Source organism: Typopeltis vanoorti, chromosome 3, assembly GCF_054136105.1.
Source record: "Typopeltis vanoorti isolate ZY-2024b chromosome 3, IOZ_Tvanoo_1.0, whole genome shotgun sequence".
Taxonomy (NCBI): domain Eukaryota; kingdom Metazoa; phylum Arthropoda; class Arachnida; order Uropygi; family Thelyphonidae; genus Typopeltis; species Typopeltis vanoorti.
The window spans coordinates 17,866,630-17,880,268 of record NC_143551.1 but is presented as its reverse complement, the minus strand read 5'-3'; the positions used below and the strand labels follow the sequence as shown (position 1 = coordinate 17,880,268).

Below are 13,639 nucleotides of genomic sequence, written 5' to 3'. Positions count from 1 at the left end.
CCTTTAGCTTGCATGGCCAATTTCTTTTTATACTCTGATTTAGCTTTCCACACAATACTCAATATTTTTCTATCTTGAGCTTTATATATTTCATAACTCCTCTCATTCTTATTCTCACAATATTCTTTCCACATCATTTTCTTCTTTTGTGGATCTCTTGCTTAATAAGGTTTCACATCCATTTCACTCCCAACTTATTTATTCTTCGAACACTAGAAATACATTCAGATACTGCCTATTTGAGCACTTTTTCAAAGACTCTCATGCATTGCTGACATTTTTCCCCTTGAGTAACTGATACTATGGGATCAAAGATTTTATTCTCCTAAGTTGATATCATTTCCAGCTTTGTAGTTTAGCATGTAACCTGTTTTAATCAGAGCATCAATACAATTAGATACTTCCCAAGAAAGTACCACATTGTTGTGTTGGAAAAAAATGATGAGTCGCCTTTTTTCCCAACCAACATTAAGTTATCTCAGAAGGAGTGGATAAGGACATGCTTATGCCTCCGGATGGGAAATGTACCGACTAATGTCCCAAGAACATGTAAATATCCAAGTGTGTAAGCTCTGAACAGTGTTAAAATAACCCATGAGTTTAATAGAGAATAGTTGTAAATGAATTAGAATATAAAATCATGTATAAATTGCCAAGTAAATTTGTATAAGTTAGAGCATGTTTTAAGCCATGTAAAAACAGTCCGTGGCCACGGCGTCCAATCGGCAGTCGCCGTATGCGTGACGACACCACCGAGTGAGGGAGCTGTTTTGAGGTATAAAGGTTTCGGCGGGGATTTGAATCGCTCTCTTGTCTCCGGGTTTCGTCGGCACCTAGTTTCCTGTCGGAGAGCTGTGTAGAGCTTGCCACCACGTGTAACAAGAATTCCCCCTTGCTATGTATGCTACGTGGGCCAAGACTGCAACTACAATGTATTCAGATCCATAAGAAGAAAGAGCTACTGATGAGATCAACGTCAGTGTACAAATGTGTGTATGAATGTTTTTGGTTCGTATGGAAACAAAGGAATAGCAAGGCCGCCATCAGAGAAGATGTTGTAAGCAGACCAGAATATCCAGTTCAAAGCAAGAACGGTAAGCATAAGATTTCTTATGTTAAATGTTGGATTAAAGTAACCATGGAGTAAGGTAGCAGAAATTAAGGAAGCATGCTATTTCCGTGTAGTGCTATAAGAACAGTTAGCGATTTGGACACTTTTGTCTGCGGTTGAGAAGAAAGCATATTAGGCGCCAGGCGAATAGGAGGCCGAGGTCCGAACTGTTTGTGAAACTTAGGAACAGTAATGTTATATGGTCAGAACGTAATTAAATGTTAGCTAAAATTTTGGAGGGAGGATTAAGTAAGAGTAAGAAGTATTATCCTAGAGAAGTTCATGTCAGAATTATTGAGTTGTCTTGTGTATATATGCAATATTATATGTGTGATAATATTAGGTAACTTAGTTATAAGAGTCTGAATAAATGTACGTATAGAAGTGAGAAATTTGTGTCTAGTAAGGGACTGTGATATAGAAGTTTTGGATGTGATTAATTAAGTAAAGGGAACCCAGACTCTTTTAAGATTAAGGATTTGATTAACATGTATACTTGTCTTTGTGCCATAATAAATGTGTTTCTTTATATACAATCAAATGAGTTTGTCATGCTTTCTGAGGATTGAGCTACCGTTTGAAAATTTACGTGCCGTGCATTAAGGGGGAAACCAATAGTGATATAAGAATCGGGACCACGACTGCATGCTCATGATCCCTACATTTTCTTTAAGTATTCTTGGATAATGTATCAGAGTTTAGTTGCCGGCTGGCGCAGTCAATCAAATTTGTCATTCAATACAAATTTGTCAATCAATACAAATTTGTCAGCAAACGAATATCTGATATTAAAATTACAAAAATTTAATGTTAACAGTAAAGTTAAAGTAATGACAGTTAGAGATATAACAATAAGGCAGTCACATAGTCGCACAGACAGAATATATACATAAGCGAAAGAATATAACAGCATGATCACTGTCACCAGTTGTGTTAAAGTAGCCATATTCTTCATGGAGATCCCTTCTGATGCTGTGAGCAAATCCAACACTCTTTGGCCTTGAGCTCCTTCTTTCACATGCTGCTTGAAAAAGTTGTCTCGTAACAATTCAATAAATTGCTCTTCTTTCTTATCATGAGATTTCTCTTCTACCCAATCAATTTTGGAAAGTCGCCCATAATGATCATTCATTTGGTACCCATAAGTCTAAACTGGCGATGCATTCCTTCATCCCCTGCAACTGAGCCGCCAGGTCTATAGCAACACCCCAACATATATTTCATTCTATTAACCTCCACTTCACACCAGATAGACTCAAACTCAATGATGGTAACAATGTCCCGCTACATGGGACATTGTTACCATCATTTTTTCTTGTACTTCTACCATAACTGGACTTGAGTCGTCTGATATCATTAGTAGTACTCCTCCTTTCCTATCTCTTCTGTCATTCCTAAAAATAGTGTATCTATTACACTTGATCCCACTTACCATATTTGATTCTGATAGCCAGGTTTCACTAATGCCAACAAGGTTAAGCCACATCGTATTCAATAAAGCAATGAACTCAAACCCTTTGTTTCTACTGCTCCTGGCATTTGTGTATAGACAAAATAAATTACCACCAAACTTATTCCTATACTTAGATATGCAATCTATTTGGTCTTGTTCTAGAATTTTCTCTTTTCTCTCCCCAGACATACTTAAAAGGTCCAAACCCAAAGCATATTTTTTCACCCCTTCACCACATACATAACCGTGTTCGAAGACATATCTTTATCATGTTTGCATACCATAACCAAACTTTCACACACATTTTTCCCATTCCTCCTTTGATGTAGTTTTTTGATTTTTGCCCCAGGAAACTAGAAGTGGTGACTTCCTCAGCAAGCGCACATTTTAAGATTGGGTCACCATACTATATCACTTCTTTTTTTCTTAGAATTTTAACTGACTTACCTTGTTGTTATTAATATTATAATTATCAACTTCAGTGCTTTCTTGCTTATCGTGTCTGAGTTTCCTATTATCTTATCATTTCCTATCGTGTCACTGCTACCTCTTCACCATATGAGGAAGTACTAGAGCAGTTGCACAAACTGAATAAGAATTCTGCAATAGGAAGTGATGGGATATTAGCATGGATGCTAAAAGAATGTTCAGCTGAACTGGCTATTCCCTTGACCAGGCAATATAATTTGAGTCTCAGAACAGGGAAGATTCCACAGGAGTGGAAAGAACATATGGCAATTCCATTGCACAAGGGTGGTGAAAAGACAGATGTATCCAACTATTGACCACTCAGTATCTCAGGAGTGATGGTGAAGATTTTGGAAAAGGTGGTTATGTTAGATCTTGAATGAAGTGCTTTCATTATAGAAATAATTCATTCAAGATTTAACAAACATAACAAATCAACAAAGAGATACCTGTGTTAAATGAAGAAGCGAATTGTAAAAAGGGCTATAAATGAATGCTGTTAAAGTGGAATTACAAAAACTATATATTTAAGTAATGTGATCTGTTTGTAAAGTGTAACAATTAAAAGGTGTTCTATGTGAAGTGTTTATCACAATGTAAAAACAAAAGTTCGAAGTCCACTGGCGAAATTTCAGGTGAATGCTTGGCCTACAGTGAGCGACACGCTCATATTTCTCAGAAGACGTTAAGGAGAAGATCATCCCGTGTGCACAAGAAGATACAGTATGGAGGAACGTTTCGCATGAAAAAAAAAGGGATCAGTGCCAAGCGGAAAACATAGCAGTAAAGAGGGCACAAAGGGTGCAACATAAAACGAGTCTGCACTCCTTACACAAGGCTTTTTTTTCTTGGATGTCGGATTTTCATGCTGCCTCACCGAGGATTCTGGATCGCCTTCTGCTATTTGATGTTGATGCCGGTTTGTTCCAGAGTCCAGGCTCGGTACTTCGGAGAGGAATAGCTGAGTATGATAATCGGGACGGCAATGTAGACAAAGATAAACGGCGACGGAGCACGTCAAGCATGGGCACAACGGCAGCTTTCAAGGTAAACAGATTGAATGACCTCCTTGAGTCACCACGTGGATCAAAGCCAGAATGAGATGTCTAATCACAATTTGAGAGAAAAAGATCGAGCAGTGCAAGCTGAATTATGAACTAAGTATCGGACTCGCTGAACATCATAGGAGTTGGTAATGTACAGTTTTTGTTTTCCTTTTCCATTTGAAAAGATGAAATGTTGTGAATTAATGTGCAAAGACATTCTAGTGTAGGACTTTTAAGTGATTAGTATAGGTAGCAGTGGCATAACTCCTGTGATAATTTCTTTAGAGAAAGTTATATCAGATGAATTGTGTCAAGTATGTTATTACAAGGTGATTGGTGAATCTGAGTAATTGTATGGATGAGAATTTAGATCCGTATATTGTATGAAGGTAGTGTTTAATTATGTAGAAAGGCTTCATGATTGAATCTTGTTGATTTGAAACTCAGATGTCTTAAACAATTCCCTAACTTAGAATGACATTATTTAGTAGAGCGTATGAATGTAAATATGTATTCTTATGACTTCAATAAATGTACTGTGTATTTTATCTGATTCTTGGCCTGAGAATGAATTCAATGCACCACTCATTTTTTAATCGGAACCTGAGCGGAATAGAATAGCATGTTTAGAACTACAACCGCAATTGCAAATGATAGTTAATGAAAGTGATATAGATAATTCAGTACTAGGTATTAATGATAGATTGATTATCTCTGCATATTATCTGAGAGTTCTGCCTTGTTTAAGAGGTCTTTCTAACCTAATGGTATTGGCTTGTGCAGCGAAACAAATAAATTTGCCAGTATCTTATCGGGAAGTAACTCCGGACAGTCTAAAAAAAAAAAAGGATTTGTCTTCTGCCCAAGACATACCCTTTGTCTAAGTAATTAATGCACTTAATCAATCTAGGAATTGGCCAAATTGTGTATATAGTGTTTCTGCAACTAGCACCAAAGCCAAAATTTAAGTTAGGATCTTGATCTTAAGTGTAGTTAGGACAAGAGAATAAATAGAAGTGAATAAAGGTAAAGTTGTGAGATATATATTATTATTATTCGTGACACCTCCAAGGAGTCCGAAGACTCATCGCGGGAGGACACCTAGTGTATAACTCTCCGTCTCCACCCTACCGAACCTCCACTACCAATCAACTACATCAGCCCCATCCACTGCCCACCACCACCACAACAAGTATCTTTTATCTGTAAATTATGTGTGTTCCGAAAGGCTGATTTGTCGGTATGTGGGATGAAAAACCCGAGTTTCCAGGAGAAAAAAACCTTGCTACCTCTGTATGAGATCGGCTAACTCACCTTCAGTTGAAAAAGTCCATATAAAGATTCCCCCCCATCACGACAGGAATCGAACTCAGGTCTTATCCACTCGAAGGGTGCCATGCAACGTTGTTCTTCCATTTGAACTACGGAGGCACTTTATTATACATACTAATAATAAAAGGGGAACTACACAACAGTTAGGGCTCACATTCAGAAATGAGTTGAAAAAACAACCTCTTAGGTTTACTAAGAGGTTGTTTGAGTAACTTGCTCGCATTCTATAATAATGCTACCACTGAATTAGACAAGAAGAATGGTTACACCATGATACTTTTGGATTTTGCTTAGGCTTTTGACAGAATACAGCAAAGAATATCATCATAATCAAATTCCTGCCATGTACCCTCAAGGGATGTACAGGATATGATAGCACTACATGAAAAAAATACATCATTATAGTACGCCCGTACTTGCGAGAGCTTCGGTTGGTGACTTGCCAAGAATAGTCGATTCGTGGTGAAGGGGAGAAAGAAATGAAGGATGTACGAATTGGTCACCAACACGTGAAATCATGTGCTTTCTTGTCTGTCGCTGTACTAGTAGTAGCTTGATTTTTGTTGTCGCTTTTTTGCATTAATTTTTTATTATTAATTTGTATAATGATTTAGTACAGTCAACAAATTCTGGTGTTAAATCTTTCAGTAGCTCTTGCAAAAGAATATTGAATAATGTGCTGACATTCTGCAAAAAAGAATCATTAGAAGGCAGTCTCCTTGTTCCCCTTTCTTAAATCATAAAACATGCAAGTGCAATTGTGGGCTTATCGGAGTCGACTGTTTAAAAAATTCATAGGGAATCAAAAGATGAAGGTAAGCCAAAATTTAAATCTCTTAAAAGTGTCAGAGAAAGAAAACCATCGAAAACATACCTTTGAATGATTTTGATGTAGACATTATAAGAAGAACTATTCATGAACTTTATGTGGTCGAGAAAAAAGTGCCAACTGTTCTGAAATCGATTCCTGTGCTGAAAGAAAAAATTAATTTTCCATGGAAAAGAGAAACTTTAGAATGTCAAAAAGTATCAGAATAAAAGGAAACTTATCATGGAGCGAAGTGACATTCTTTTATCTACAACGCAGTATTTGAGAGCAATACGACATTTCCAGGAGGAGAAAAGACCAATTGTGTATACAGATGAAACTTGGATTGACAGTAATTTAACTTCTGGAAAATGTTGGCAATCTAAAGAAGAATGTGGAGTGCAACAAACCGGAAATGCCTCGCGATGCATAATAATTTTGTGTGCAGGTGGAGAAATGGGTTTTTTTACCGAATTCAAACTTACTATACAAAGCCAATTCAACTACTGGAGATTACCATGGGCAAATGAATTCTACGATCTTCGAAAAGTGGGCAGAAGAAAAATTGATTCCAAACCTTCCTAAAAATGCTTGATAATGCTTCATATCACTATATTAAATTAAACACAGTTCCAAATTGGCTAACAAGAAGCATGTTTTTATGGATTGGCTCTCTGCAAATAACATTTCTCATCCCCCCAGATATGCAAAAAATTGAATTGCTTAACTTGGTCAAAAGAAACTTGCCCACAAGTAAACTATTTAAATTCTACATGATGCTCAAAGAGCATGGATTCCAAGCTTTGAGGCTACTACCATATCATTGTGATATTAATGCTATTGAGTATGTTTGGACAGAAGTGAAAAATTTCATTCGTCATCGCAACGTAACTTGGGATATTGATATGTCGAAACTTTTTAAGCTTTCAGAACAGGCGATTGAAAGTATTACAGTTCAAAATTGGGGAAAATATTGCTCTCATATCACCTCATTGGAAAATATGTATTGGGACAGAGACGTAATTATCGAAGAATTATGCAAACCTTTGGTGATCAATTAAGTGAAAGTGATGGCGATTCGGACACTGATTCAGATCTATGAAGATTAAAAGGATTTGACAATGATATTTTTTTTGCATGGTTTTGTTAAAGTCTCACAAGTCAGAAATAATTAATCAGTTTAGGATATTAAAGTGTCTCAGTTCTCTCAATTTTTTGAATATCTTAAGAATATCTTAAGAATAGTTCATTTGAAAAAATTTCTGTTTTTCTGTATAATTATTTTTATTTTATACAAAACTTTCTTGAAAATAAATTTTGTTAAATTTGTATTTTATGTTATACCTTTTTTAATTTCATTAATACCTTACGTACATTTTTTCCAACTGTTATATAAGCAAAATAGTTACCACTTTAAAAACTACAATGTTCGTAAAAGAAAAACTAAATTTTCTGACCTGTAATAATAAACAAACTCATCCCAGAAGACGGATGGATTACCCTATAACAGAATGGATTCTCCTTCTTGTGACATGTACAGAAGTGTCAAAGGGTCTCGCATCTGTGGGCTTACTATACTAACTTCCTATCCACAATTTTCCTCCAAATCAGTCTCTTACGTCAAGACTCCAACATTATCAATCTTATCTTTCTATCTTCTAATGCACTTTTTACCATATCAATCCATCTATATCTTGGTCTTCCTCTGAGTCTTTTTCTTGAACAGAATGTGTATTATTATTATTATTATTATAATTATTATTATCCAATAAAAATGAAAAGCTTTTTCAAATCTTTTTTTTTTTTTTTTTTCACGGAAGGTTTTATAAACAGGTTGGGGATCTGGGGCACAGAACACTTGTTTTCCCAATCTTTCCTTGCCCATTCTTTTTAAGTGACCATACCAACTGAGATTAGCTCTGCTAATGCATTCCTGGATGCTGACGATGTCAAGTCCTTTCCTAATATCCTCGTTTTTAATATGATATTACCATTGATGGTAATATCATCAATACCATCATGCGGTCTCTAGTCTTTGGTCAAGTGTTTTACTTCTGAACAGCTCTCAAATCCATAAGTTAAAACTGGTTTGAACACTGTCTTGTATACAGCTAATTTAGTGTTTTGACTAATTTCTCTCTTATTCCTTATAAACTTATTCAGTTGACTTCCTACCATATCCATATTTAATTTACCATCTTCACTAAAAATCATGCCTAAGTAGCCGAAATGTTTTACTTGTTCTATAGGTTCTTCATTCACAATGCAGTTGATATTTTCAATGATTCTGCCTATTTGCTTTGTCTTTGTCTTGTTATTGCTGACCTTCATACCATATCTATTACAACAGTTTTTCAATTTAGTCAGGGAATCTTGCAGACTTGTATCGGATTTATTTAAAAGTATAACATCATCTTCATAAAGTAAACAGTTGAGATTAACATCTCCAATTTTGATATCAGGTTTAATACCTTTCTTTCATAATGTGATCCATATAGATAATGAATAACAGAGGGGATAATGTACATCGTTGTCTGATACCAGATTTAACATTAAACCATCTTCGTGTACTTCCTTCAGTTCTAATTGCTGACTTACAACTTAAATAAAAACTAAATATTGCTTGATATAATACTCCATTGACACCATACAACTATAGCACTTCAAATAGCTTTTCTCTTTGCGCCATGTTATATGTCAAGTTAAACATAATGACCCCCAAAAGACACTCCTGTGGCACTCCATTAGTGATCTTCCTCTTTTGAAGCATCACTCCTCCATACACAACTTTTTGATACCTATCTGACAGCCAGTCTGCTAATAAGTCTGTCATCCCAGTCTGATTTGTTTTAATTTAGCTACTAACTAGTCATGTTGCAGTCTATCAAAGGCCTTTGAAAAATCCAAGTGTACCATTGTATATGCACCCCCATATACAGTGAATTTGTCACCTTCTTGTAATGGAGATTCCAGATAGCTAAAGCAGTCTGGACTCTTCATTCTGTCATCTGAAATCTCCATAACAAACCTCTGGAATAATGGTCCTCATAAACATCTCAAATACCTTAACTGCAACTCCAGACACAGATTGGCACATAGTTTCCATGTCACATAGACACGTAGTTTGTAGCCTCGCTCTTAACCTGTCTTTGTAAAGCGGAACAATTTTTCTTCCTTTTTACTCCTTTGGGACTCACCCTATTGCAAGATTCATGTTCTTGTGTGCTTCCATAGTGCCTTCTTCTTCCGGATTTCATGCTTATTCTCTTCATTTATCCATTTTATTACTACCTTAGTTAGCATTTTCACTTTTGGAATATACAGGCATTTTTGCTGTTAAATAGCTCTTGATCAGTGTCCCTGCTGCATCTTTCTCTCCTTTCCACTAAACTGCTCTTTCCATGATATAGCTCCCAATCATCTCCTAAGCTTTTTGTAATAATTAACCTCATACTTCCACACATATATCCCTTCTTCATGCTGCATGACTTCAACTACATGACAAGCTCACGGTTAATTATCTTTGTTCAACATCTGATTGTGTTTTTAAATGTTAAGCCAGCACTTGTAATCTTGCTGTCTTGCTGTACATAATAGGTTTTATGCTCCTTTTATTCTTTATTTTCAGCCCTTTAACATTCTTAGTTCGCTTAGTTCATTCCTTTGTTATTGGTTTATTCGTGTTTTTTTTTTTTTTTTTTTGCTATCTTATATCTACAGTCAGACTATTAGTTTCTTCATCTGCAATATCTCCTAATTACATACCAACTCAGTCTAATCAAATCCTAGTCAAGCACTGTATCATCCTTACCTTCAAAAATGCACATAAGTATATCAAATTAATAATCTTTATTTGATATAATCCCATTTCTTTAGCATCTCTGTAACTTAGTTGAATAATTTTTTAAAAAAGTTGCACTCATATTACTAAAAATAGCTTGCTTTTTTTTTTCTTTCTTTTTTTTTTGCATAATAAAATATTATTCCTCATAAGTATATAAATTCACTGACTTCATTTTACTCTGATTAAACTAATATGTGACTTTAAGCCAATATTTAAATGATGCTCTATTAAATATTTTTTCTTTTATACAGTAGTAAAAACTTGAGAAAACTTGTAATTTGAGATTTTTTAAAATAAAAAAAACTGCTTAGTTAAATGACACTAATGATATTCATATCTTACTTTAGATACTGGATGAAAATCAAGATAACCAAATAAATTTTTTGGAATTTGTACGGGCCTTTGCTCTAATGGGCCGTGCAGACATGGACACTCGGTTACGGCTGCTTTATGCAATTCACCTTTTTCCTAGTTTACCAGAATTTGAAATGACTTCACCAGTTGGATCAGGTATATAAGTAGTTTAATATTTATTTCTTTTAAATAACTTCTTTGTAGTCATTATGACATAGATTTAAATTATATCCAATCATAGGAAAGTAGACATTTTAATCACAAAATGCATTTTAATGATTTAGTCATATAATATTTCATAAATAAGATTAACAGGTTTGTGGGGATGTGACTACTGTGTGAATCTTACATTTCCCTACAGTAAAAATAGCTGCTGTTTACATGTAGTTTAATATGATTACCTATATAAAAATAATGTTCTATCTGTGGTCAAGAAGGACTTTTAGCTATTCTGAAATATAATTTGTGCTTCTCTCTCTCTCTCGCTCTCTCATCTTCTCTCGTTTTTTTTTTTTAATTTTTTTTTATTGTCCTTCATTTTATAAAGGCAAGCCAAAGCGAGCAAAATAAAATGTTATTTATGTAACTGTATACTTAATACTCTTATAAATAAATAGATGATTTAAAAAAAAATGTTTTCTTCCTGATAAGCAACTTATCATGTGAAAATAACCATGTTTTAATATGGTTATTAGATGAAAATTCATCAATCCTGTTATAGTATAACAATCATTTTATTATAGAGTCAACCATCATGAACAAATCTGCAGAAACCACAGGGATAGTTTGCAATAGAAAATTTCATTTAGAATTGCTTTGTGTCTGTGAATCAGAATCAGAACATTTTGGCAGTTGGTTTTAGTAAATGAGTTTGTTCTAGTGGTATTTGATATTGTCATAGTGAACCATATAAACACAGAGTTAAAAATATGAAATGACATTCTCATAATTCGATAATTTTATAAAATGATGTACATACTGATAATACTAATAGGCATATAGCATGAAAAATTTATAAGTGCATCATAATTATTTCACTACATCAGAATCCTCTATTGATTAATCTAGAAAGTTTAGAGATGATAACAACATCCTTTCTTGAGCATCACTTATGAAATTATTATTATTGCAAGGCACTCCATGGAATCCTAAGACTCATTGTGGGAGACTCAAACTATCAACACAATATCTATTGTACCTCTCCTTGAGATCATTAACAGACAAAGCGTTCACAACTGAAGTGAACCCATTCCAGTGATTCACCACTCTCCAAGCAAAACGTCTAGTCCTCACTCCGTTTCTAACCAAAACTTACCCAACTTCTAGGGATGACCTCTTATTTTGTCCCATACTCTGAAGGAAACATTGATTGATTCTGCCAGAGAGGCATGTGGTGAGGTTGTGTGCAAGGATAAAAAAATCAGAACTCCCTGGTGGACACAGGAAGTTAAAGAGGCAGCGAAGGAAAAGAAGAAAGCATATCAAAAGTTCCTGGCAAATAAGTCAGCTTTTACTCTTACAGAATACAGAGACAAATGTAAGAAAGCTAAACAGTGTGTAAAATTAGCTAAACAAAAGTCATGGGAGGACTTTGGCAAGAATATAGAAAATAAATATCAAGAAGGTGGCAAAATATTCTGGAGGTTGTTGAAGAAGCTTAGGAATGGAGGAAAGAGTGCTGTAAAAGGAATTAGAGATGATAAAGGTGAAATAAAAACAGGAGAAAAAGATATCCTTGAAGTATGGAGTAATTACTTTGAAAAACTGCTAAATGAAACAAGCAGTGATGACAGCACAGTGATAAAAAACACTGACCAGGCATGCAGTCAGGAATACATATCCATACTTGAAGTAGAAAAAGCCATCAAAGGCTTGAAATGTGGAAAGGCAGCAGGAGTAGATGATATTCGACCAGAAATGCTGAAGTATGGTGGTATAAGAGTCTTACAGTGGCTGCACTGCATAGTTCAGAAAGCCTGGACAGAGGGACGAATTCCCGATGATTGGAGTAGAGCTCTCATAGTACCCATATATAAAAAGGGAAATAAAACTGAATGTGAGAATTACAGAGGTATTTCTCTACTGAGTGTTCCTGGCAAGATCTATGCAAGTATACTTGAGAAACGGTTGAGAAGAATTGTGGAAGAAAAGCTTGGTGAAGAACAAGCTGGATTCAGGCCAAATAGAGGCTGTCAGGATCAGATCTTCACTTTACGACAAATAGTCGAGAAAGCATGGGAATATAACAAAGATCTGTATTTAAGTTTCGTCGATTTGGAAAAGGCATATGACAAGGTGCCAAGAGAGAAGCTATTCAATACGCTGCAGTTATATGGTGTCAATGGGGCATTATATCAAGCAATACTTAGTCTTTATTTGAGTTGTGAGTCAGCAGTTAGAATATTTTGTTCTTCAGTAACCAAGTAATCCTGTGAGCTACCCTGGCTATTTCAGCAATGTGCCTCTAAATTTCAATTCCTGGCTTAATCATTTTCCTGAGTACAGTTCCTTCGATGTTGTACACAGCTTGTAATCTTTGTGTCTCAAAATGCATAACTTTACACTTTTCCACATTAAATTGACATCCATTATGTTTTTCCCCCATACTGTCAGCTTATTTTAAACATCTTGCAAGCTCTCTACATCACCTTGGTTAAAAATTACCCTACCCAACTTTGCAGGAAGATGGTTTAATGTTAAATCTGGTGTGAGACAAGGATGTACATTATCCCCTCTGTTATTCATTATCTATATGGATCACATTATGAAGGAATGTGGTATTAAACCTGATATCAAAATTGGAGATGTTAATGTCAGCTCTTTGCTTTATGCGGATGATGTTATACTTCTAAATAAATCCGCTACAAGTCTGCAAGATTCTCTGACTAAATTGAATAGCTGTTGTAATAGATATGGTATGAAGGTCAGCAATAAAAAGACAAAGACAATGAAAATAGGCAGAATCATTGAAAATGTCAACTGTGTTGTGAATGGAGAACCTGTGGAACAAGTAAAACATTTCAGCTACTTAGGCACAATTTTTACTGAAGATGGTAAACTAAATATAGAAATAGACAACAGAATCAGCAAAGCTGGTATCGTGGGAAGTCAATTGAATAAATTCATATGGAATAAGAAAGAAATTAGTCGGAACACTAAATTAGCTGTATACAAGACTGTGTTCAAACCAATTTTAACTTATGGATCTGAGAGCTGGGTCAGA

At 35.1% G+C, this 13,639-nt stretch overlaps 1 protein-coding gene across 2 annotated transcripts in view; it reads left to right on the top strand.

Moving 5' to 3' along the window:
- Tbc1d8-9 (TBC1 domain family member 8/9) overlaps positions 1–13,639 on the top strand; it is a 571,393-nt gene that overhangs the window by 481,211 nt on the left and 76,543 nt on the right. For both annotated transcript variants that reach the window (XM_090415485.1, XM_090415484.1), the window contains exon 24: positions 10,410–10,572. In XM_090415485.1, coding sequence (XP_090271611.1) covers positions 10,410–10,572 — 163 coding nt within the window. The remainder of the gene's footprint in view (positions 1–10,409; positions 10,573–13,639) is intronic.